Below are 25,122 nucleotides of genomic sequence, written 5' to 3' on the forward strand. Positions count from 1 at the left end.
TCCAGGGGCATTTTTGTAGATTCTGTGTGTGTGTGTGTGTATGTTTGTAAAGTCTTTATAGAGTTTTCTATAACAATCATGCTACCTACAAATTGAGACAGTTTTCTTTCTTCCTGTATTTTTTCTGTATTCCTTTATTTTAAACTATATTTTTAAAAACTTTCTTTTTTTTCTTTTCTTTTTTTTTTTTTTCCTTTATTTCAGTGGTAGGAATGTCCAGTTCCATGTAAGATAAGATTGGTGAGCGCCAGCAACCTTGCTTTGTTGTTAGAGGGAAAGAGTTCAATCTTCTACCATTAAGCATGATGTTAGGTTTTTGTAGACTGAGGCTTGAAAAAGTTTCTCTCTAGTTGTAGGGTACTTAATGCGTGTCGAATTTTGTTAAGTGCTTTTTAGTGCATCACTTGACAGGATCGTAGGTTTTTCTTCTTTGTACTGTTGCTATGGATTACACTATGATTGACTTTTGAATATTAAACTAGCTTTGCGTACCCCAAATAAATTCCACTTGGTTGTGGTACTGTTTTTAAAAAAATACATTGTTGGATTCAATCTGTTGAAGTTTTTTGAGGATTTTTGTGTCTATGTTCGTGAGATATGTTGGTCTGTAGTGGGTTGTTTTAGGTTTTTCTTTTCTTTCCTTTTTTTTTTTTTTTTAAGTGTGTGCTGTTATTTTCTGGTTTTGACATTAAGGTAATACTGGCCTCATAAAATGAATTGGTAAGAGTTTCTTCTTCTTCTTTTTTTCTTTTTTTTTCCGGTAGACACGTAATATCTGTATTAATTCTTTTTAAAAAAATGTTTGCTAAAATTCTCCAGTGAAACTAAATGAGCCAATATAGTTCTTATTTTTTTTTCTGGGACTTTTACAATACAGAATTAATTTCTGTAACAATTATAGGGCTATTCAGATAACCTATTTCTTCAAGCTTGGGTAGTTTCTGGTTTTCACGGAATTGGTCCATTTCTTCTAAGTTGTTGAATTTATAAGAGTAACGTTGTTTATAGTATTTCCGATTATTCTTCGAATGGCTACAGGACATGTTGTGATATCCGATTTTTTCCTGAGACTGGTAATCTGTGCCTTCTCTTATAATCTGTGTCAGCCTTGGTGGAGGTTTATCAGTATTATTGATATTTTAAAACATTTTATGTATGTATGTATGTATGTATTAATTTAGGGAGTGCATGTGTGAGGGGGGGAAGGGCAGAGAGAGGAGAGAGAAGCCCTGCTGAGCACAGAACCACATTTGGGGCTCGATTTCAGACCCTGAGCTCAAGACCTGAGTCGAAATCCAGAGTCGGATGTTCAACCAATGGAGCCCCCCAGATGCCCTTTATTTTGGGCTACATTCTCACGTCCTCCTCCCAATTGTCTTACATTCTTTCATTTTAAACTTTTAACCCTCATTTCCTTCTAATTCATATTTTCTGTATTTTATGAAAGCCGTCATAAATCTTACCTTCAGATAAACAAATGAGTAAAAACCTACGCAGTGATAAACCTAGTTTCTGTGCTGTCTTTCCCTCACGTGGCAGAGTGAACTTTAAATTGTATTTTCTTTTTCACTGTGTAAAGCCAAGAGCATCACTTTATTGTTGTAGAGCAGACCACTTTAGCTCACGGGGAGCCTTAATAGCAGTAGTAGTATTTTAATACCGATGCTTATATTCGTAGACCTAAAGAAGTAGCTTCCACATTTTGTGTTTTTCTTGGCAATTTTGGGGGTTTGGCTTGGTGACTCGTACCATTTATACCCTGCCTTCTTCTGCTGTACGACACAAAAATAAATACCCTGGGACAGAGCACCATTCTTCCTGGTTCTGTGTGTGGTCCCTCTGCTGGAGCTCTTTCTCTGAGTAACTGATGCCAGTGTGTCTTGGCTCTGGTTTCTGAGCTGTCCCCATACTTGATTGGCAGCAGCTAATTCTGAACTGATTCCATGCTAATGAATACTATTCTAGTTAACCCTCCCCAGAAGCTCAGGAGGCAGTTACTCTTACTCTTACTTGATAAATGAGAGAATGGACCTGTACAAGGTCAGTTGCTCAGAGCAGACAAGCAGCACCTCATGGGTAAGAGTTCAGGCTCTGGCTAGAATGCCTAGGTTCGCATTTGGGATCTAAACTTCACTAATTGAATTCCTTAGGCGAATCCCCTAACCCTATTAAGCCATAGTTTTCCATTCTGAAAAATGGGAATGAATAATGATGTGGTTGCTGGGAAGAGTAGTTGTCAGAATTTGTCTTAAGAGTCTAGCCCAGTGCCTGTCCCATTGTACCTTCTCCAGGAAGGTTGCTCCAAGTGTTGTTGCTGTTATTATTATGAATCCACCTAATAATTATTCATGATGCTTATTATATAGCGGAAGAGCTGGCATATGAAGTCAGGACTCTGCGACTTTCAGGGATATGCTCTTAGCCACACATCAGACAGGTCGAGCGTGTGATCAAACTGTCTTTGGCTGTTAAAACAAGAGGCTAGTTCACTAGCTGTGGCTAGTAAAACATCACTTCAGCAGTTGAGATGATGTAATTGTGAGGCTCTGGGTTCTAATTTTGCCAGGTCTTTGAATGACTTTAAGTTATTTCGTCTTTTTCTTTGTGAACTCTTCTCATTAAGGTAGAGTTGTGTAAGTTAAAGAAAATACTTCATAGAAAGGGTCTGCCACAGTCTCTGGCCCAAGTAGATGCTTAATAAATATGATCAAATAGATGAATAATGGTTGTCATAATAACCAGTAAACTGATTATTTATTACTTAGCATTACAAATAAATAATTATTATAATAAGCTAAAACTCATTGTTCATATAAAAGCAAATAGTATGCATGGAGCACTGGTTGTGGTTCATAAACAATGAATGCTGGAACACTGAAAAGAAATAAAATAAAATGGAAAAAAAACTAATACTAGGTGCGCTGGCTTAGGTCATGATCTCAGGGTCTGCTCTGCAAGGAGCCTGCTTCAGCTTCTCTCTCCCTCTGCCTCCTTTCCCCACTTGTGCGGCCTCTCTCGCTCTCTTTCTCTCAAAAACAGACAAACAAATAAACAAAAACAAAAAACATCTAATACTAGGTGACCTTTGGAGCACCTTTAACCTTCCAGGGAAGGGATTTTGTAATAAGCCCGTTTCTTTCCCCAGAGGACTAAAATATTGAATAAGCAACAGAGAACTTATACCCACAGTTTAACCTCCTGCAGAGACTCAGTGCTCCAGGAAAACTAATATGCCCAGCCCTGGACAGAACACAGTGTCAGCAAAACTAATATGAGCTGTCAGCCTTGACCCCATCATTTGATGCTTTGGGCAGAACCTGATGAGCCCAAGGGCCTCAGGCTTGGGTGTGTTGATCGTTTTCATTAGAGGGGGCTGGGTGTTGGGAGTAGGGTCCTTAGATTCAATCAGACTTTGACTGAATCATGGCCTTACCACTTGGGAGCAAGGTAGATAAACTCTGGGCCAGACAGTTTCTCATCTGGACCATGGGAGTAATGATACTCATGAGGGAGAGAGAGTGTGTGTGTGTGTGTGTGTGTGTGTTTAAAGAATTAAATGAGATATAGGTAAAGCTTTGCACTCAGTTCAGCCTCTATTCCTTTTACTTTAGGTCAAGACTGAGATTCAAGTGGCATGAGTTTTATTTTCAGCTCTGTTGAGCTGGATGGCTTTAGCAAATTCTGGGCTTTTCTGGGTTCCATTTTTCTCTTTCTGGAAAATGGCATGACCCCTCTCCTATTAGGTAGAGGCATATACCGCAAGGTTAGTACAACGTTGGATTTCAGCAAACTTTTTTACAAAGGCCAGCTAGTAAATATTTCAGGTTTACCTGGAACCCAGTGGGCCCTGTCGGATGGTCCTCATAGTTTGTTTTCCTACCACTTTTTAAACTTGAAAACATTCATTCTTAGCTGGGCCAAAGGCTGTAATTTGCAAAGCCATGTCTGAGTACTGGAGTACCAAAGCTGGAAGCAGTCTTACCCAATGCCTTCCTTGGAGGGCAAGAAAATGGAGGTAGCCCCCCAAAACTAGTAACCTTCCTGTTGCTTCCTCCTTTTTCAAAGGAAGAGTGCAGAACAACTGCAAGAGATTTTTTAATTTATAATAGTCACACGTTTCAAGTAATAGTCGTCTTTCATCCAGAGTTCCATTGCAGTTAGTACAAATCATCGATGATGAAAGAAAAATCGTTCTGGAAATGTTAAGAATGGGAAATTAGATTTTTAGAAATGTAATCTTCTGGAAAGTATTTCTGAAGAAAAATCCCTTCTCACTCATACACACAAGACATAATAAAACATCACCGGAGTGTACTGGGGTGTGTGTGTGTGTTTTCTTCTGAATCTATCCCTGCCAGTTCCTGGTTCTAAGTTAGTCTAGAAAAACTTTATTTTAGGTATTCTGTGCTTTTTAAAGGGATCTTGAGGTATGGGAAGGCTTGCCATTAAAACCTTAAATATATGTTTGTGTTTATATGCCCATTTTTTCCTTATTGCTTTATTTAGTTAGTCTTAGCAGAAGGGGCAGAATTAGAACACAGTAGGCCTGGGGAAATTGCCAAGGGCTGGGATTCTTTTCTCCCTTCCTATCTTCTTGCCTTCCTTCCATTTTCCTTTGGATGTTTCTAGAGACAGTTCTGCATGGAATGTCCTCTTAGGGAGACTTGGGTCTCTTTGGTCACCTTCGATTCTGGCATTCCTGGGATTCTTTTTTTTTTTTTTGTGTGTGTGTGTGGTGATACTTTTGGTGCCTTTATTTCAAGAAAATGCTTCTTGAAGCTCTTGGTTGGTTGCATGGCCAGACCAAACATCTTTCTCTTGGGTGGGTTGGTATCCACCCAGATGGTATTGAAGTAGTAGAAACAAATGCACATGAGGGGACTGTGTGCTTTCTCTATGGAGACACAAGATCAGCCTACCTCCAGCTGCTGAGATGACCCCCGGATAGTGTGTGTGCTGTGTATGGAAGAAATGTCACAACTGTCTTAGTCTGATAGCAGGAAGTATTCTGACCTGAAAACCAGGAGATTTAGGTTAATTGTGATCTTGGGAAGTCCCATCACCTCTCTGGGCCTTTTTCCGTCTATGAACATGGGGACTAGAGAGATTTGGAATTATTATGGTTTATGAATTTTGTGAGTTAACATAACCATATGCTAATTATTAGTTTTTTTTAAACAATTATGAGAAAATGTGGTGGAATAATTGGGCACATTGGTGCCAATGAAAGAAAAAATGTTTGGGGCTTACTAGAATAGTATAATTATTTACATAATTCTTTACACCTAGCTCATATTTATTGGATATTTCCTGCATGCCAGCCATTGTGCTAAGCCCATTTTACTTGGACTATCTCAGGATATACTAATATCCTCATGTTAAAGAAGAAAAAGAAACTCAAAGAGATTAAGTCATTTATTCATTTTGTTTTCTGTTTTTTTTTGAAGATTTATTTATTTTAGAGAGACAGCGTGAGAGCGAGCACAGGGTAGAGGTGGGTAGGAAGAGACAGAGGGAAAAGGAGAGAATCTTAAGCAGATTCCCCGCTGAGCACAGAACCCAACTCGGGGTTGGATCCTATAACCTCGAGATCGTGACCAGAGCCAAAATCAAGAGCCAGAAGCTCAACAAACTGAGCCACCCAAACACCCCGGAGATTAAGTCATTTATTTATTTATTTTTATTTTATTTTATTTTTTTTAAGATTTTATTTATTTATTTGACAGAGAGAAATCACAAGTAGGCAGAGAGGCAGGCAGAGAGAGATAGAGAGGAGGAAGCAGGCTCCCTGCTGAGCAGAGAGCCCGATGCGGAACTCGATCCCAGGACCCTGAGATCATGACCTGAGCCGAAGGCAGCGGCTTAACCACTGAGCCACCCAGGCACCCAGATTAAGTCATTTAAACCCAAATATATTTTATTCCAAATCCTGCATTATTAACACTTTTACTGATGAACTTCCAACTTAACCCTAAGGAAAACTCTCTCTAGTCATGTATGATTTGGGAAGGCATAGTTGACTAAATACGACACGTTTTTTCTCTTCCCCCCTTTTCTTTCTTAGGCCACCTCGAGACTTGGACTCTAAAGCTTGCATTTCTATTGGAAATCAGGTAAGAAAAAAATATCACGTTGCCAGTTAATATCTAGACCATTTTTTAGGTATGCTTTCTGACTGGCCATTGGAAAATCTATTTTCCATAGCATGCCGTCAGGGGATGGGTCACAAAGTTTGAGTTTAACAGAAGCGGTGGGTGGCTTTCTGGCTGTTTGGATGCCTTATTGAAATCAGGCTAGTGTCGCCCTGATGGAAGATATTTGAGGAAAGTAGATGACTTGCTTTGGGATGAATTCCTTAAAGTCCAAGGGTAGATCTAATTGCCATCAGTCAACAAATGGATTAAATATATGAGAAAGGGGGCAGGGCTAAGAAGCCACAGTATAGATCACTCAAAGTGAGTCTGGAACCGAGTTGAAACTGGATGTCTGTACTGCCTGTGATGAGCAGGTGGCATACTGCACCAGTCTGAACATCTCCTGGTGCTTCCTGCTGGCAGTGGCTCCTTGGATAAAGCTTCTAGATCAGAAGCTTCTGGACCAGAAATAACCCTTAGAATGTTGGGGGAAGCCAGAGAGGGGACAAGGTAGTATATGTCCTTAAATTTTTTTCTTTACTCTTGTATTATTACTCTTCTCTCTTGCAGAACTTTGAGGTGAAAGCAGATGATCTGGAGCCCATAATGGAGCTGGGGCGGGGTGCGTACGGGGTGGTGGAGAAGATGCGACACGTGCCCAGCGGGCAGATCATGGCGGTGAAGGTACAGTTGACGCTCCCCAAACATGTTCTGTCTGTGGTATATACGTTCATCCATCTCCACCGCAAATCAGTTCTTTTTGTAGAAGCAAAACAATCAGCAATGGGGTCAAACAAAGAAGATTTTCTGTAGGGAACGATATTTCCCTCCAAATGTCTGGAAAATCCTTTGTTGGTATGAGTTGCATTTACTGGTCGTTTTTTTTTGTTTTGCTTTGTTCTTTTTTTTTTTTTTTAAGGAAAAATAGTTTGCATTTTAAAGATTTTATGTATTTATTTGACAGAGAGAAATCACAAGTAGATGGAGAGGCAGGCAGAGAGAGAGAGGGAAGCAGGCTCCCTGCTGAGCAGAGAACCCGATGCGGGACTCGATCCCAGGATCCTGAGATCATGACCTGAGCCAAAGGCAGCAGCTTAACCCACTGAGCCACCCAGGCGCCCCTTATTTTGTTCTTTTAACTGATAAATCCGACCCCATCCTTTTAACTTTTTATGGAACCACATGTCCTCACACTTAAAAGAATTATCAGTACTCCTTTAATGTCATGGAATACCAGCTCCAAAATAAATTACCTTGATTATTGATTGTCACTTTTTTTTTCTTTTTCTTTTTCTTTTTTTTGCTGGTTGGTTGTTGAAGTCAAAATCCAAATAAAAGTTCACATACTGCATTTGGTTGTTATGTCGCAAACATCTCTTTCATTCTAATATTCTGTTGCTTTTAAAGAATGGTCCCCAAAAATCAGGAAATGAGAAGTGAGGGAGAAAATTTTGTCCATTTGTGGGAAAAGGGAAGGCAAAGACATCTTGAGTGACTGCATTGTTTTTGAGCTGGAAAAAGAAAATTGGAATCATTGCATATTTCTTGAGTGAAATATTTCTTTGGGGACCCACCTTCTGTACACGTGTTCATGGATTTGGCCCATTGTTAGGGACGTGGATGGTCAGATGACTTGCACCCCTTTGTTTTTGGAGAATGGAGATATATTTCCCTTGCCTTGTAGATTTTGTAATGTGTTCTTCTGCAGACTTTTTGCTAATTAGGCCAAAATTATAAAAGCCTGTATAGTCTTTTTAGTATGATATTTTGTTTATTTTTTATTATATATTTATTTAATTATATTATATAATATTTTTACTGGCATTTAATGACAAAATTGTCTTTTTTTAAGACTACATTTGCTGGTGTGACAGGTGTCTTTCCTCTTGGAAGCCCTGGGATAGGAACAAACAGTCTCTCCGTTTCTGCTTGATTCCATCCATTTCCGAGAGCTCTGTCCATTCTTCTTTAGTTGCTACCTAGTCCAGATATTCTTATTTCTTCCCAAAGAGGGGCTTTTAGTTTTTTTTGTGGGATCCCGAGTCAGCCACAACGTTACGAATACTCTGGTCTCTGTACCAAACGGCCACAACACAATAGAGCAGGCGTTTTTATGACTTGGAAGGAAATGCACTTGCCAACATTTGCTCATCTTCTGAAATAGAGTATCAGTTGGCTTCTTGCTGGGGATTTTTCAGGAAATCTACTGAAAGTCTTCCTTATTTCTCATTTGGTACAAATAGCTAATCACTAGGGTAAATACTTGAAAGGTCGTTGCTAGAACTTGTGCTATGAGTTTTGTGGTATTTTTGGAACGGGACTCCTCAAGGTCCCTGCCTTATTAACTGACTCCTCCTCAGGGCAGTAACCATCTGTCTTTCCGTGCATTCCCATTCAGCGGATCCGGGCCACAGTCAACAGCCAAGAGCAGAAGAGGCTACTGATGGATCTGGATATTTCCATGAGGACAGTGGACTGTCCTTTTACGGTCACCTTTTATGGCGCACTCTTCCGGGAGGTATGTGATCCTTCAATTCAACATCTGAGGAGAACAGAGACTTAAAAAGGAGTTTCTCTAATCCCATAAAGGTGATGCACCCTCCTGGCACTCTTTCTCATTGGACGTGTCTTCTCTAGAGAGATTTCTGCTCGGGCGGTCATGACATGCCTTCACGCAAAGTTGGCTTGAAATGATAGCCTTTCCAAGTGTGGGGAGCCCTTTTGAAGACACCGAGGCTCCCTTTCTCCCTTTTGTTTTGGTTTATTTTGGCGTGGTTCTTTCTATCAATTGTCTGTAGGCTAATTTAGGTAGATTACTTAAAATCTGAAATATTATGGTCTAGTGGCCAAATGATAAGCTTCATTTACCCTGTTTATGTACCCCCAGAGGCTTCCAAGGATCTCTTTGCTTTACCCCTGCTTTCCCTTTCCCATGATGTGGATTCTGATGCTTCGAAGAGCTATTGGATGAACTATTGCCAGTGTTCCGGGTGGGAGGTCAAACATGGAGTAGGCCTGTAGACCTAATCCCTAGAAGACAGGAGCCATCAAGTCCTGGCTTTTCTGGGAATCTATTGCTTCTGACTCTTGGTACTGATGTATTTATTTATAATGTTTTTAAAAAAATTTGAGTTGACACACAATGTTCCATTCGTTGCAGGTCGTACAACGTAGGGATTCAACTTCTCTTTGCATTATGGGTGGTCACCGCAAGTGTAGCGACCGCCTTCACCATATAACTCTACTATATCATTGACCATATTCCTTCTACTGTGCCTTTTATTCTACTAACTTCTTCATTCCATGGCTCTAGTGACCCTCAGTGTTTAGACCCTCTCTTTATCAAGGAGTGGGGGATCCCACACAGGCTCTGCTTGGCTGTCTGCTAGTTGGCTCTTGGGAAACGAACTTGCTTGTCTGTAAATTCCTTTGAGACCTTGAAGGGAAATTGTACATTTCCTCCAAAAACTCGATTAAGAGAACAGTTCTTCATGACAGGTGTTAACTTTTTCCCCTTCTTTTTCTCTTCTGTCCTCTCTAACAATCTCTGAATCAATTCATCTCCAGGGTGATGTTTGGATTTGCATGGAGCTCATGGATACGTCGCTAGATAAATTCTACAAACAAGTGATTGATAAAGGCCAAACAATTCCAGAGGACATCTTAGGGAAAATAGCAGTTTCTGTGAGTACATCATGAACCCTACTCCAAGGAGCGTGTGAGAAGTCTAGACCCAATGTGTCTCTCATTCCCTACTGTGAGCGTATACTAGCGGGACTAGAGCTACCCTCCAGCGCAAGTCTGCTGGATGCAGAAGTGCCTCTGTGGAGAAAAAAATGAGTGCTTTTCTTTCTGGGCTCAGTGTAGAATATTCTCCCACTGACTTGGTCTGGTAAACTCTCCGTTAAAATACCTGTAAGCTGTACCTCCCTTTGCTATGACCACATTCCTGGTGTCTACATTCTGATCTTAGTTTTTTCTGATTTTCATTCGTGGATTTTTAAATGTTTTCTTAAGGCTAATAAGGCATAGAAAGAAGCAGAAGAAAAGGAAATGGAAAGAAAGATTGCCCTCTTAATGGCTGTTGAGACTCATGAGGGTGGAGAGAAAAAAAGTGCTGGAGGCCAAAAGAAACACCAGCTAGATGAGGGGGACACCCTTTCTACTGTGAGATCCGGTCCTCTGTGGTGGGTGGAGGTCAAGGAGTGTAGCTTCCTGTGTATTTTCCTGGATAGGGCCTCCGCTGTTGGAGAAAATACCTCACCTGGTGATGCTAAGCGAGAGATAATAAACCTTAACATTCAGTTTCTTTCCAGTGATGGCGAAAACTCTATCTTGTGTTTCTCCTGCAGATTGTAAAAGCGTTAGAACACTTACACAGTAAGCTGTCTGTCATTCATCGAGGTAAGCTGGCATGGAGTTGCTTTGGCTCTTCCTTTTATAACATCCATTTCTTTTATCCAGACTTTTCTTCCCCCATGGGTGGAAGAGGAAATGAGTCAGGCCATAGAACTGGAGGGTTTTCCTTCTCAGAGGAATAGCACATCATATAAGTAGCTGCTTTTTCTCTTGTCTGAGGACACAAGAAGCCCTGGTCTTTTTATTGCACCTAAATTGAATATAAAATATGTGTTGCCAAGCACAGCTCTGGGATTACCCCACTGAGAATTTTAGAGAATGGGATAAAAATGCCTGTTGTATTGACCGTGGCCTAGGAGATTCTTAGAAAAGCAGATTCATGGGTCCCCAGCCCCCCAGAATCTCCATCTTCAACAAGATCGCCAGGTAATTTTTGTATGCCTGAAAGTATGAAAAGTTCTGGTATAAAGTACTGCTTTTTCAGACCGGAGGAGGCAGGATAAAATGAAAAAAAAAAAAAAATTGATAGATTTATCTCTTCTTCCTTTACCTGCTCTGGTTTCCTTCCTATTGGCCTGTCATCTTTCTGTCCGTCCGTCCATCCATCCATCATGCATCCATATATCCATTCTTCCATGTTAACATCCATCCATCCATCCGTCCATTCATCTCTCCATCCATTTCTCACTTGCAATCATTTTTCCACCACTTATACGTCACTATAATAGGTGCCTTGAGAGGTATATGAAAACAAAACACATTCTTTTTTTTTTTAAAGATTTTATTTATTTATTTGACAGAAATCACAAGTAGGCAGAGAGGCAGGCAGAGAGAGAGGGAGGGAAGCAGGCTCCCCACCGAGCAGAGAGCCCGATGCAGGGCTCGATCCTAGGACCCTGAGATCCTGACCTGAGCTGAAGGCAGCGGCTTTAACCCATCGAGCCACTCAGGCGCCCCAACAAAACACATTCTTATTAAAATTCCATATAGGGATTCTTGATGGGGAAATAAGACCGATGTATGACAAACACATGGAAAAAATCAACCATATTACCAAGGTGAAATTACCAAGAAGAGCTCTAGGTAGATTCTAAAGCAAGGGAATAATTAGCAGTGGGTGACTATAGTCAAGGAAAACTTCTTAGAGGTTGCTCACTCAACCAAGTCTGAAGAAGAGTTAGTGGAAAGTGTGGATAGCTGGTGGGGTAGTGAGATTTGGTAATTCTCACGCTGTCTGAGTCAGCCTCAAAGTTATGTAGAATGTTCCACTTGGAGTGCCTGTTATCACTGTTATTGATGTGATTATTATCATTAATTGTTATTATTAGAAATTGGAAAAATAGGGAGGATGACAAGGAAGAGAAGAAAGTAGGAAAGAGGGGCGCCTGGGGGGCTCAGGGGGTTAAGCCTCTGCCTTCGGCTCCGGTCATGATCTGAGGGTCCTGGGATCGAGCCCCACATAGGGCTCTCTGCTCAGCGGGGAGCCTACTTCCTTTCCCCCCTCTCTGCCTACTTGTGATCTCTGTCTGTCAAATTAAAAAAAAAAAGAAAAAGAAAGTGGGAAAGAATCCAGGTGGGAAGAAGCATGTAGATTACCCTCCCATGGGAAACTTAATTTTTCGGATTTATTTCAAAATTTGGAAATATTTTATTTGTATTAAAAAAATATATGTAAGGGGTGCCTGGGTGGCTCAGGGGTTAAAGCCTCTGCCTTCGGCTCAGGTCATGATCTCAGGGTCCTGGGATCAAGCTCCACATCAGACTTTCTGCTCAGCAGGGAGCCTGCTTCCTCCTCTCTCTCTGCCTGCCTCTCTGCCTATTCGTGATCTTTCTCTGTCAAATAAATAAATAAAATCTTTAAAAAATATATATATATGTAAAGCATAAAAATAACATAATGTGCATGACCACCATTCAGTTTAAGGGAAAACATTATAAAGGATTATTTTATTTTTAGTGTTTTTTGAATAACTTACTCTGCTGATTACATGTCCTTTGTGAAATACCCTCAAGAGGGAAGAAGGTTAACTATAATAATTTTGAAGTCTGTTATCCAGAGATAACAGTGATTTTCTATGTGGGGCATGCTTTTTGGTCTGGAATCTCTGAATTCCTGATGAGTTCCGCTGTGTTGACCTCAGACATACACCTCTTGCAGATGCGTCCATTGAAACAGGTTCCCTTGGGGCGCCTGGGTGGCTCAGTGGGTTAAAGCCTCTGCTTTTGGCTCAGGTCATGGTCTCAGGGTCCTGGGGTCGAGCCCTGCATCGGGCTCTCTGCTCAGCAGGGAGCCTGCTTCCTCCTCTCTCTCTCTCTGCCTGCCTCTCTGCTTATTTGTGATCTCTGTCTGTCACATAAATAAATACAATCTTTAAAAAAAAAAAAAAAAGAAACAGGTTGCCTTAATCAGATTGATGGATGGTGGGACTGTATTCTGCCTTATCGTTCCACAATCTGTTTATTCCCACACTTAAACTGTGCAATAGGTCACGATGAGCTGGGCTTAAAAAATACATATATTTTGTTGTCCTAAGAACACTTAAGATGAGACTGCTCTCGTGGCAGATTTTAAGTGTGCAAGGCAATATTACTCATCATAAGGTCCCTGGAGTACGGCGGATTTCTAGAATGTACTCATTTTGTGTCATCGTGTCTATGCCCAGGGAATGGGGCATTTGATTCAGTAATAATGTTTTAAGTTTTGACTACTCGTATGGGGCCAGTGCAGATGATAAATAGAGGAGACAGCCCTTGATGATGGAGTCATACACCTCCAAGAAGGAGGAGCCATGAATAGGAAATCTAGTTGGAAGCAGTGGAAAGAGGAAAGAGAAGTGAGCGAGATGTGGGCATGTCGGGCCCCCTAGTGGTGGACACAGGAATCTTCAGAGCAGGCTGGGATCACTGGCTCTTGGTTCTTCTTGCTTTCAGACGTCAAACCTTCCAATGTGCTGATCAACGCTCTTGGCCAAGTAAAGATGTGCGATTTTGGAATCAGTGGCTACCTTGTAGACTCTGTCGCCAAAACTATTGACGCAGGATGTAAACCGTACATGGCTGTAAGTACGGCAGCGGGGAGGGGTGGGGGGACGGGAGGGGGCATCTGGGAATGCAGCTGCCCGCAAACCCCGCCAGGAAAGAGGAAATGGGTGGCCACAGAGGGAGGGTGGAAATGTGCTTACGCTGCAAGAAATATCCTGCATCTTATTTTTTTTTTTTTCTTAAGTCTTTTCTGTCTGAAATCCTTAGTCACTTGCTTCAAACATACTATTTTTTTGAAATTTGAGTAAAAGAGGTCTATTACTCGAAAAAAAAAAAAAAAACCATAAGTAATAGACACAGCCCACACACATTTTTCACCTTGTGTCGCAGGGGAGTGTTATCCTGCTTGCTGGGGACAGAAGAATGAAGAGAATTTAAATGACCCAACCAAGTCAGTTAGGTTAGTCCTCCTAAAGGATGGTCATGGCTGGGAAGATTTGCTGCCATTGGCTGAGACCTTGGGACCTCCCTTTAACATTAAGGGGCTTCTGTATTCTGATTTGAAATAGTTTTGCATTTGGGATTGAGAACACTCCCCCTGGTGTTGAGCAAATCTCGGACAGTAGCCCGGTGACTTTGGCAGATTCTGACTATTGAGTTCTGGACTGTTGGTGTTCTTAACAAGGAAAATTCTAGACTGGCAAAGGAGCTTTGTGCTGTGTATCCTCTTTCTTCTGAAGGCGAAATTGAAATGAGGTTTTTTTTTTTTTCAAATTAGTTTTGAGTCATGAGGGACTTTGATCCATTCTTGTCTCCAAGAAAAGACTCCTTTAGAATGAGGAAAATCCCACGGAGGCGTCGATATTTATTGTAGTGAGTGAGTCTTCTTGGCCTGGGAGGCTTATGTTAACAGGCTTAAAACAACTCACTTGGCAGCTGGTGACATCCCCGCCCCCGGAGACTTTACCAAGCTAGGATCGTCCTCTCATTTGTCTTTTTCTGTCTCCTTTGCAGCCTGAAAGGATAAACCCAGAGCTCAATCAGAAGGGATACAGTGTAAAGTCTGACATTTGGAGTCTGGGCATCACAATGGTAACGTGTGATGATCATTCCGGACTGTGAGGTTCTGGGCGGGAAGCTGAAATGGGCTGGGTTTTGTGAACAAAAGGGCAAACGCCCTAAGGGTGGGTCCTGAGTATCCTCTACTGCTGGACGGGGCAGGAGGTTTTGCGTGACGATTGTCTACGGGATGGTGTTGTGGAAAGGCTGCGCTAGGATTGGGCAAACCCAGCCTTTCTCTTTATTCCCCCCTCTAACTGGGCGTGGGCCCTCGAGTAAACCGCTGCAGTTGAAGGACTGTCTTATTATCCTCCTCTGTAAGATGAATCCTGCCGATAGCTCCTGATAGTTTACCTTATAGTTTAAAATTCAGTTATTCTCATTAGGCGTTAAGTTGAAGCTACTCCAGGAATGCACATGTGTGTAGACCCTGACCGAGCTGTGGTCCAGGACAGAGGCTGTGTTTCCCAGAATATGGTTCTGGTAGACATCCTGGCCACTGAGGTCAGATATAGCCGAAAGACAGTAACAAACATGATAATTTCCTGAGGCCCAATCCTACAGTCATCCTTTGTAACTTGGGTGATCGTACATTTTCAGCGGATCACCGAGGTCTGGAATTACCCACTGTGGTCCTGGCTCCTTCCCAGGCACGGCAGCTGATTAAATCCCGTGGGTTATTTCACATCCCTGCCCAGAATACACGTGATGATCTTGTAACGGCAAAGTGGCCTTACTCAGATCCAAAAAAAGATCAGTCATTTTGGTCCCTGGGTTTTTTTTTTGTTGGTGGTGGTTTTTTTCCCCCCATTCCAGTGAGTGGCCTGCAGATGGCAGCAGATACACAGCTCTGGAAAAATCTTAGGGCGAGACTAACTTTTCAGACTGAGCATGGGAACACCTGGTTACTTTACATCCGGAAGCTGCCTGCTGCTGGCTTACAATTTTATTAAGTGTCACATGGCTTTCGGTGAGGACCCAGTTATAAATAGGCTTCAGTGGCTTCCTCCAGTAAGATAAAAATCCCTAATGGTAGGAATGGGGAAAACGTAGAGAACATGTTGTTAGTTTATTTGTCCCCCAATTTTACTTGAACTTCACCTCTGTGATGGCCGCGGATTCTTCTGGAACAGCAGAGCACCGCGGGTGCCCTAAAGTGGTTCTGTCTCAGCGGTTGTCCCCTTGTTTTTTTCCTCCCCTGTAGATCGAGTTGGCTATCCTTCGCTTTCCCTACGACTCTTGGGGAACTCCATTCCAGCAGCTCAAGCAGGTGGTAGAGGAGCCCTCGCCACAGCTCCCGGCGGACAGATTCTCGGAAGAGTTTGTTGACTTTACCTCACAGTGGTAAGAGAGCCTGGCTGCCAAGAGCCAGTGGGAAGGAAGGAGAGGAGTTCTCATGAACTTCCTCCGTTGGTCTTAATCCATTACACATGCATTCATTCCAGAAGCATTTATGGAGTGTGCCCTCCGTGCCGGAGAGACAAAGGTGCCTTTATCCCAGTCCCTGCCCTCAGTGAACTCAGAGTCAAGTAGGGGAATCTCTTCAGTCCGTGGTGTTGGTACCATATGGTGATCCGGGGAGGGAGCTGTGCACAGGGTATTTGGGGAAGGCAGAAGAAAGGCATTAGAATGGAGTTTCCGGGGGAGAGACATTCTGCGCTGAGGACCCTAGGAGGTCTTTTTCCAAGTGATCAGGGAAGTAATGAAGGGAAAGATATTCCAGGCAGAAAAAAGATCATGCCTCATGTCACAAGAGCGAGAAACTCCTTTATGAGAGCTAGAAGCTGTTTTGGCATTGATTGGAGCACGGAGACAACAGTCAGGGCAGGGGAGTAGTTAAGACAGTCTTGTGTTTTGTAGGCTGCCTCCTGCCCAACCCTTGTTAGCTGTGGGTACCCTTGCTCGTGAGAGTGTGATGGACAGTGCTGGGGGTCTGAGGAGGGAATCTAAGGAAAGTCAGAGTAGAAAATGGAAGGAGTCATGCTAACAGCGTAGACTTTCTTTTCGTGGAAATTGTCAGGGGAATCGAGGAACGTAGGAGAGGGCATGCATGGTGCCCATACCACCAGGTATAACCTGATACTAAGGACCATCCCAAGTGTTCCTGGAAGACAACACCACAAGGAAAGCACAACATGACGCTCGTTTATATGGGCGCCCAGCAGAAGAAGAGGGCGCCAAGCCCTGCTGTCACCCCCTGCTGAGGAAATGGCCCCTCTGAGGGCCATCTAACAGCACAGGTCCTCAAGGTTACCATTTCTTGGCCTCTGTGCTCTTTGGAAGAAGTGTCCTGAATGCAGCTTTTATTGGGAAACATGATGAGACAAAGCAACTGTCTGTTGTTTGTGAAACGAAGGCCTCTTGGAATTTTCGTTAGTGCTGGTCCCCGGGGTCACCCCTGGTATTTTGCTCTGATGATGCATGAGGCTGGCCTACTGTTGGTTGTTTTTGTTTTTAATTTTTGGCCAAATGGTGAGAGAGAGAGAGGCGCTGGAGCCATGGGCTGGAGGACAGTGCGTTGTTGAGCGCCTCTGACGGGCACTACTTCTGGGCTACCGAGGTGGGTCCTCCCCTCTGCTTTCCTTGGACAAATGTGCGGGATGAGGTAGGACGCTGGTCCGGCTGATATGGGCTCATGGTTTTGCCTTCTGGGTTCAAGAACTTGTTTTTATGGTGTATTTGGGTGTTTTTTTTCCCCTTTTTCTTTTCTTTTTCCTTATCCTCAAGTGTTTAAAGGTCACAGAGGAAAAGGGGTGAGTCATCTTGGAGAGTTCAGAGCAGTAGTTCTGAAGAGGAGTGGTAAAGGGGAAAGATCTCCTCTAGGGAAGTCTTGTTAAACTCTCTTCCTGGTCACCTTTCTCCTGCCTGTTCCTCTCTTCCCCAGGAGTCTGGCTGGGTACTTTGGGGAACTGGGTAAGAAGGAGGCTGGTGTGAAAAGCTTGAGAAAGTGAATCTGCCTGTTGAGAATTGCTAGTTTACTGCAACTGTGGTCCACGCTGGCTGTTGGTTTCCAGCCCTCGAGAGAACTTTCCAAATGTATTGTTGCTTAGGCCACGCCCTCAGAATTCTGACGTCATGCATCTGGGGAGGGTCCCCAATACCAGTGTTTTTCAAAGGTTTTCACATCGTTCTACTATGCAGCTGGGGCGAGAACCCCTGATTTTGCCCTGCGGTCTGTGGACCCGATGTCAACGGCTTCCTTTTCAAAACCCATTTTTCTTGTCTAATTTGTTTTTGAAATATGGTGCAATTACTTTTTTTGTTCACCAGTGTATTTTCCCTCTGACTTAGAATTTCTCCCAAAGATTCAGAGCATTAGAGCTTTTTAGGGATGTTTAGAAAATGAAAACCTTGAGAAATAATGCTAATTTTAGCGTCTGCACACGTAGGTACACTGACAATCCAGAATGACCTGTGCCCCTGCTGTGCCCTCCCGAACACTGCTGGTACCTGCAGCGACCTCCGACCCCTCTCGTCTGCTGTCAATTTTTGTCCCAGCTGCTGAGGTTCATTAATTTAAAAACTTTGAGCCATAGATATTTTCTAGCGTTCCTGAAGCTGTTCCTTGCTATTAATTCTATTTCATTTTACTCAGTTCATGTCAGCCAGTCTGGCTTGCGTAAGGGGTTTACCGCCCCCCCCCAACACACACACACATACACACATTAATAGAAACAAAACTCCAATCACCTCAACTTTGAAGTCTTACAAGAATAATTATTCAAACTTTCAGTCTATTTCCTGTAGAGTCTGACATTTCAGAGTATCAATTGTGTAAAACGGTGAGTCATTTTTGTTGGTGGGACAATTGGAAAGAATAAGAGAAGCATTTTTTTTTTTTTAAGATTTTATTTATTTATTTGACAGATGGAGATCACAAGTAGGGAGAGAGGCAGGCAGTGGCGGGGGGCGGGGAGCAGACTCCCTGCTGAGCAGAGAGCCCGATGTGGGCTGGATCCCAGGACTCCGAGATTGTGACCTGAGCTGACGGCAGAGGCTTTAACCCACTGACCCACTGAGGTGCCCCTAAGAGAAGCATTAATTCTGGATTTACCAGCATTCTTAGTGATCCTCTCTTGGATTTTTTTTTTTTTAAATACAGGCTCTCCTCTTTCAGACAGCAGATCAATAATAGCTTTTTGTCTCTATAAAGTACCACTAGATATATTTTTGATACCCCCCCTTAGTATGAACTCTGTTTTGATGTCCACTGAGTTGGAAATGTTGTCTAAGGCTTCAAAAGCACAGTACTGATTTTTTAAAAAAGATTTTTGTACTAGCTTATAGGTACACACGTGCTTCCAGGAGCAATGCCGTTATTTTGCTCGTTTTATTACTGACAGTTTTAAATTTGATCTGGAGCTGAGCGGATGAAAGGAGGTACAAATGACTGCCTAAGAACACCCTCTTCTATTTCTTGATGAAGCAATGGATCTCTTTTATAGCTGTCCCTCCGTTTTCCCATGTCCACGGCCGGATTTGACATACCTGTTCATGAGTGGATGCTTTTTGGAGGGATCTCCATGTGTTTTTCGTGTCTCCGTGGCATAATCAGGCTCTGATCCTTCCAGATTTCTCGGAAAACCGCTGTTTTTGTGGTTAAGTGGGGGAAAGGGGAATATAGATTTGGAAAGTGAAAGGTGAATCCCAAGTTTTGAGATAGATGCATCCTGGTGGTTTTATCTCCTACCTCTGTCTTTGGGCTGAGTGTGGAGCCAGAAGAGAAAGGTGGCATTACCCACAGCCTCGGTCCTCTGTCAGAACACGTGTGACCTTTCCCGGGAGGCGTGCTAACTCAGCGTTTGATGACCACTCCCCACCCCCCATCCCCGCAGTGCTGCTTCACACTGTACCGCCTCATCCAGGGAGTCTGTCTGGCTTTTGGTCTCCTCTAATCACTGCGTGTGAGTTGACAGTAATCCCGGTCTGCTGGGGGAGTAGAAAGCACTAGCAGGCTCTCACGCTCATACCCAAAGTTACCTCTAGAACCCGGAGCCCCAGCTGATGTGGTTTTTTTTTTTTTTTTTAAAGATTTCATTTATTTATTTGACAGAAAGAGACACAGCGAGAAAGAGACACAGCGAGAAAGGGAGCAGAAGCAGCAGAGGGAGAGGGAGAAGCAGGCTTCCTGCTGGGCAGAGAGCCCAGTGTGGGGCTTGATCCCAGGACCCTGGGATCACGACCTGAGCTGAAGGCAGATGCTTAATGACTGAGCCACCCGGGAGCCCCTGATGTGTTCTTTTGTCCTAATATCAGAGAGACATCATCCTGGGGGTGGGGGTGGCGTAGGGGAGAGAGAGAATGGGGGCCGGAGGTAGGAGAGGAAAGAAAGTTGAGGCATTTATGCCGTATGGACTTTAAAGGAAAAACCAGTGATGTTCTACCAATCCTTCCTTTCTGTACTTATTTTGAAATATGACTATGGAATGATGTTTCCTCCTCCCCCCCCAACACATGGTCTTCTTATCCTAGGGTTTTTTTTTTTTTTAAGATTTTATTTATTTATTTACAGACAGAGATCACAAGTAGGCAGAGAGGCAGGCAGAGAGAGAGGAGGAAGGAAGCTTCTGGCTGAGCAGAGAGCCCGATGTGGGGCTCAATCCCAGGACCCTGGGATCATGACCTGAAGGCAGAGGCTTTAACCCACTGAGCCACCCAGGCGCCCCTATCCTAGAGGTTTTAAAGTATTCCTAGAGTAAGTAACGCTGTCCTTCAAGGCCTTGTTTTGGGATTCATAGTTGAGAAGTCTCGTAGAAAAGCCTTATATTCTAATCCGACCGAGGGTGAACAAATGAGTATCTAAAAAGGAAAAAGCGGAATCGTGACAGGCTTATACTTCTCTCCAGAACCCCTTCCTGTAGGTGCGCAGGCTTGGTGACTGAAGGAAGTTTCTGGAAACCCAACTACGGAGTGCCCAAACAGCACGACTTCTTTTTTGCTTTTCCTCCAGGCTTATTTGAGAGGCTCAGTGCCCAGCTGACCAGCCTGATGGCATCTTGCAGTGTGTTGGATGTCGCCCCAGACGTTGAGACTGACTCAGAGGAACTAGCATGACACAGGCACAATCAAATACAGTTCTTGACTTGTTCAGGAAGAAAGAGTAAACAGAGGCACTGGATATTTATTTAGCTTATGTTAAATGTATGGTCTTGAGAGGCATAATGTGTTTTTTTTTTTTTTTTCTCCTGTGGGCATACCAAATAGCCCTTCTTGGAAACCATCAGGGGGAATTCAAATAGGCAGAAATCCTCTGGTCAGCACAAACTCCAAGCTAGCAATTCTCAAGGCAGTGTGAAGCCATTTTTTTAGTGTCAGCTACGGTCAGAAACGTGTGTTGTGGCCTTTAGAAGAGGAATTAGAACCCTTAGCTAATTGCACGCTTGAAAATGACAAGCCACTTGAAAATGCAAAAGTCTGACTCCAATCCAAAAAGAAATTGGTGTAGCTTTGAGCGCCACGGTTGTTATTTTATCCTGAATTGCAAGCACTTCCTATCGAATGTGGAAAATTTACTTTCCCCTCCCCCATAGCCTGAGTATTTTGCTATTCTTAGCCTATGTTTTGAAGTATTCTCAATTTAAAAGATGGAGAGAATGGGTTTTATCAGTTATAGTAATTCAATAAACAGCCTCAGATTGCTGTGTAGGTATTTTCCATGAGTGTGCCTCAATAGTGCTTGTGGTAAATTTTTGAGCCTTCTAATCAGAGGCCCTAAGTGAAGAAAGCCTATCAGCTAGCGATCCGCAAGGTTTCAGGAATCTGAAACATCTTCTGATGCATCAACTTGGGGTGCTTTCCCTACATTTTCTTTATACAGATTAAGAAAAAAAAAAAAAAACCCAAAAAACCCAAAACCAAAAAAAACAAACTCCAGAGAAATTTTCTTAAACTGTCCCAGAAGTGGAAAGATAAGCTCTCCTGACTTAAAATGATCTCTCCTTAAAAAAAGGAAGTGCTTACATTCCTCCACCTGATGAGACCAGAGAGTCTTTTATTATTACTGACAAAATAGAAGTTCAAAAATCAGCAAACATCACAAAGATCTCTGGTTGGTAAAAGGTGCCTGTGTTCTAACACTTGAGCAAGAAGCCTCTTTTCCTGTCATCCCCTCGGTTCGGTTGCTGACCACTGGAAGCCAGTGATGTCAGGGTGGGTCGTGGTCCTCAAGGAAGATGGATGTTGGCAGAGTTCACGCCCGGTCCTGGTCTGAGAACTCCCTAAGGCGCCCGTCTAGGTAGAGACACCCGACCTCAATCACGTGACTAGTGCGTGCGGATTTCAGGTGGTGTCTGTGTTTCTCATGATTGCCTCTAGCAAGTTAAATTGTCCAGATCCTGGAGAAGACTTTCTGATTTTTGACTGGCTTTGAGTATTAGCCGAAAACTCGGGGCTTTTGTCCATTAGCCTGTTTGTTTTCCTCACTAGGGTCTGTGTGCAAGTCCGCAGAGCTCCTGGGATCACATTTCTTCATGTCTGTTTCCTTCGAGGTGCCCTAGCTCTGGAACTTAGAAAACTTCTGCTTGCCGGGGTTCAGGGAGAGAGAGCTGGTAGTGTTGAGAATGTGCGCAAATGACAGACGAGAATCAGCCGGAGGTGCTTCTCAGTGAATTTCATTTCCAAGCAGGGCATAGAAGGCAGCAAAGCAGAGGAATTTCCTTGTCCACGTGGCCCATGGGGTTTGCAACATCAGCATTCATGACTTTTGGGACTGGGTTATTCTTCGTGGTGGGCAGCGGTGCTGTACCTTCTAAGCTGTTTAGCCATATCCTGAGCCTCCCTCTCGAACCCCGTGGAGATGCTGGTGGACGTCACGGTTGTATCGACAACCCAGGCATTGTCACATACCCCCTGGAAGGCAGGATCGCTTGCACCGAGCACCCCCAATAAAGCCCTGCAGAATCCCAGGCCGCAGATACGCACGGAGTCCTACGTGGGACTTCCAAGGTCTCGTTCATTTCACTCAGGCACACCTTCCCATTATCAATCTGACTTTGACAGTTGATAATTCCTTTTTCTAATTCGCTCTTATTTTTATCCTCAGTTGAGACGAAACTTTCTCTCATAGGTTGTCTGGTCACTGAGGTCACTAGGTCCTAGATCTGCCCTCAGTTCCAGGTTGAAAACTTCTCTCCTCACCTCTCCTGTACCCTGTCTCAGGTTCCCTGGCTTCCACCCACAGCATTGCCTGGAATAAACTGGTAGGCTGCTTTAAGTTGTTTTGGCTCAAAAGCTTTCTCTCTCTCTCTCTCTTTTTTCTTCATTTCGTTTTGTTTTATACCACACTTTCTCAAAACGTCTCACTCTCTTATGGCTCATACCTGGACCCTCCCCCCCCCCGACCCTTCCTCATTAGTATTAGCCCATGATGGTGGAGACAATCTCATGTCACACATACTGGGTCTCATCTGCTCAAAATGATCCATTGGCACAAATCCCAGCAACCCTAATGATCAGTCACATTTTGGTTTCTTCAACGCCAGGCTCCGTTTCTTCCATCCATGTGGGGTTCAGTGGCCCAGTGGGCAGAGGGGTCTCTAGGTCGCCTTGCGAATCACAGTTTTCAGAACCATCCTCTTCTCCATTTGGGGCTCCAACTCCCAAGAAACCACTTATTTTCTTTCTTTCCATTTTAAGGCCATGGGTGGATACAGGGGGTGGTCTGAGGATAGTGGTGAGGGGCTGGTGTCTTCTTACTGATGTTTTGTTACTGTTGCCTTTAGTATCAAATGTCCTCGAAACACTTGTGTCTACAGACAGTCCTGTATACAGAATGGGAGCCACTCGACAGTCCCGCGTGACCACAAAGAATTTCTAAGAAGAATCATTGCGAAGTCACTGAGTGTGCTTTCTCTCTTTCATTAGCCAGGAAGTTATAAACAAGGAGCGTTACTTTAGACATTTTATGGGTGGGGGGTGTTGCTTCTATCTCAGGTGGGTTTGGTTAGGAATCTTATTAAAAGCAGATTATACATTCAAGGGAACCAGAAGCAGGGAGAACCAGATATCGAAGATTGGAAAGAGAGAACATGTAGTATAAGAAACACCTGCCAGTTTCTTTGCCAGTGGGGGTGGAAGAAGAAGAGCTGTTTTGAAGGAAAGTCTCTATGATTTTTGGAATGTGATGGCTGTAGATCAGAAAAGTTAGTTTGTATATCCTTGGCAAAGTTTCAGAAAGAAAGTATACACACACACACACACACACACACACACGCGCGCGCGCGCGCACACACAGACACACAGACACAGACCCCCATTCTTCCTATGAAGATATACCTAGAGTGATTTAAAACACAATTTTATTGTGTTTTAAACACAATGGTGTATTAAAGTGTACACAATAGTGTATTAAAGTGTCTTAAAGTGTAACCAAAGAGGGGTGTCAGGATAGGACATTCAGTACATGTAAAAGCTGGTTATGTTTAGTCTTCTGCAGATTCTGAAATCCTAGTCTTGTGAAAATACATGTGAAAATGGTTCCTAGATTTTAATGTGTTTATTTTTTTTTCTTTAAGCTTGAAGAAGAATTCCAAAGAACGGCCAACATATCCAGAACTTATGGTACGTATTGTTAGTAGTGTAAACATGTCCAAACCAACAGCTAGTAAAAGTAAAATGATTAAGACCTAAATTATAATCAAACAACCATATTAGAAGAGCTGGTTCATTGAGACATTGGTGACCCGAAGTGAATTCAAGCAAAAAAAGAGTGTGTCCTAAATCCTCCGTTAGTGTGGCTGGGAGCAGGTCACCTTTCTTAGCAACATTTTCCGTGTTGGGAATCTTGTTATCATATAGACTAAATGATGCCTATAAAATTGACATTTTCAAGTTCTCAAGATATCAAGAGTCATTAATTACTAATATAAATAAGGGAAAGCATGCTTTAAAGGATTTCAGCGATGATGAAGTCAAGTGTTAGGCGGCTCCTCAGATATTTCTGATAAAATATTCAAGATTTGCTGGATGAGGTGCTTTTAGTAAGTGTTTAGGGAGGAAAGATGTTTTTTCCTTTTGGTTTTCACGTTAGTGAAAAAAGTAAGCCTTATTAATTTGAGTTATATTACGTCTGCTTTCACAGCTTACCATTTGTACTATCTGTGAAAAAAAAAAAAAAGGGGAATATAAGACCTCAGAGGAATTGTTTTAAAATAGTTACTCTTAAATTGTGGTAACTGTAACTGTAAGGTAATTACAAATGATTCTTTAGCATAGATGTCAGGGGCAAAACTTGGAAACTTTATCGAGGTATATGTTGAAACACGTTTTGGGAGGAAATATGATAAAATTCGGACTACTTACTAATTTGCATTAACCACCATTCCTTAGATTTGTTTCAATTATCAAGGTTTTAATTTTAGCAGGGGAAGGAATAGTTTTGTTCAAGTAGAGGGAAGTGTAAACATTGACATTTCTTCCTGGAACACAGGTATCTGGCAGACATTAGATGCTTGCTTTTGTCCCACACCAGACAAACAGTGCTCAGTGTTTAAGACTGAGGGCAGGGGCTAGAAGTATAGGTTCCTGAGATCTTTCACCAAATGGTGTGGTGAGGTGGTTCTGACGTGGGAGAAGTGTGTGTTATTTACTA

The 25,122-nt window shown here is 42.9% G+C and overlaps 1 protein-coding gene across 4 annotated transcripts in view; it reads left to right on the forward strand.

Moving 5' to 3' along the window:
* Positions 1–25,122, forward strand: part of MAP2K6 (mitogen-activated protein kinase kinase 6) — a 118,653-nt gene that overhangs the window by 77,969 nt on the left and 15,562 nt on the right. For all 4 annotated transcript variants that reach the window (XM_082708309.1, XM_082708308.1, XM_082708310.1 and 1 more), the window contains exons 3-11: positions 6,065–6,113; positions 6,705–6,818; positions 8,533–8,652; positions 9,702–9,818; positions 10,487–10,538; positions 13,425–13,552; positions 14,490–14,567; positions 15,739–15,878; positions 24,047–24,092. In XM_082708309.1, coding sequence (XP_082564435.1) covers positions 6,065–6,113; positions 6,705–6,818; positions 8,533–8,652; positions 9,702–9,818; positions 10,487–10,538; positions 13,425–13,552; positions 14,490–14,567; positions 15,739–15,878; positions 24,047–24,092 — 844 coding nt within the window. The remainder of the gene's footprint in view (positions 1–6,064; positions 6,114–6,704; positions 6,819–8,532; positions 8,653–9,701; positions 9,819–10,486; positions 10,539–13,424; positions 13,553–14,489; positions 14,568–15,738; positions 15,879–24,046; positions 24,093–25,122) is intronic.

This window comes from Mustela nivalis, assembly GCF_964662115.1.
Source record: "Mustela nivalis genome assembly, chromosome: 17".
NCBI lineage: Eukaryota > Metazoa > Chordata > Mammalia > Carnivora > Mustelidae > Mustela > Mustela nivalis.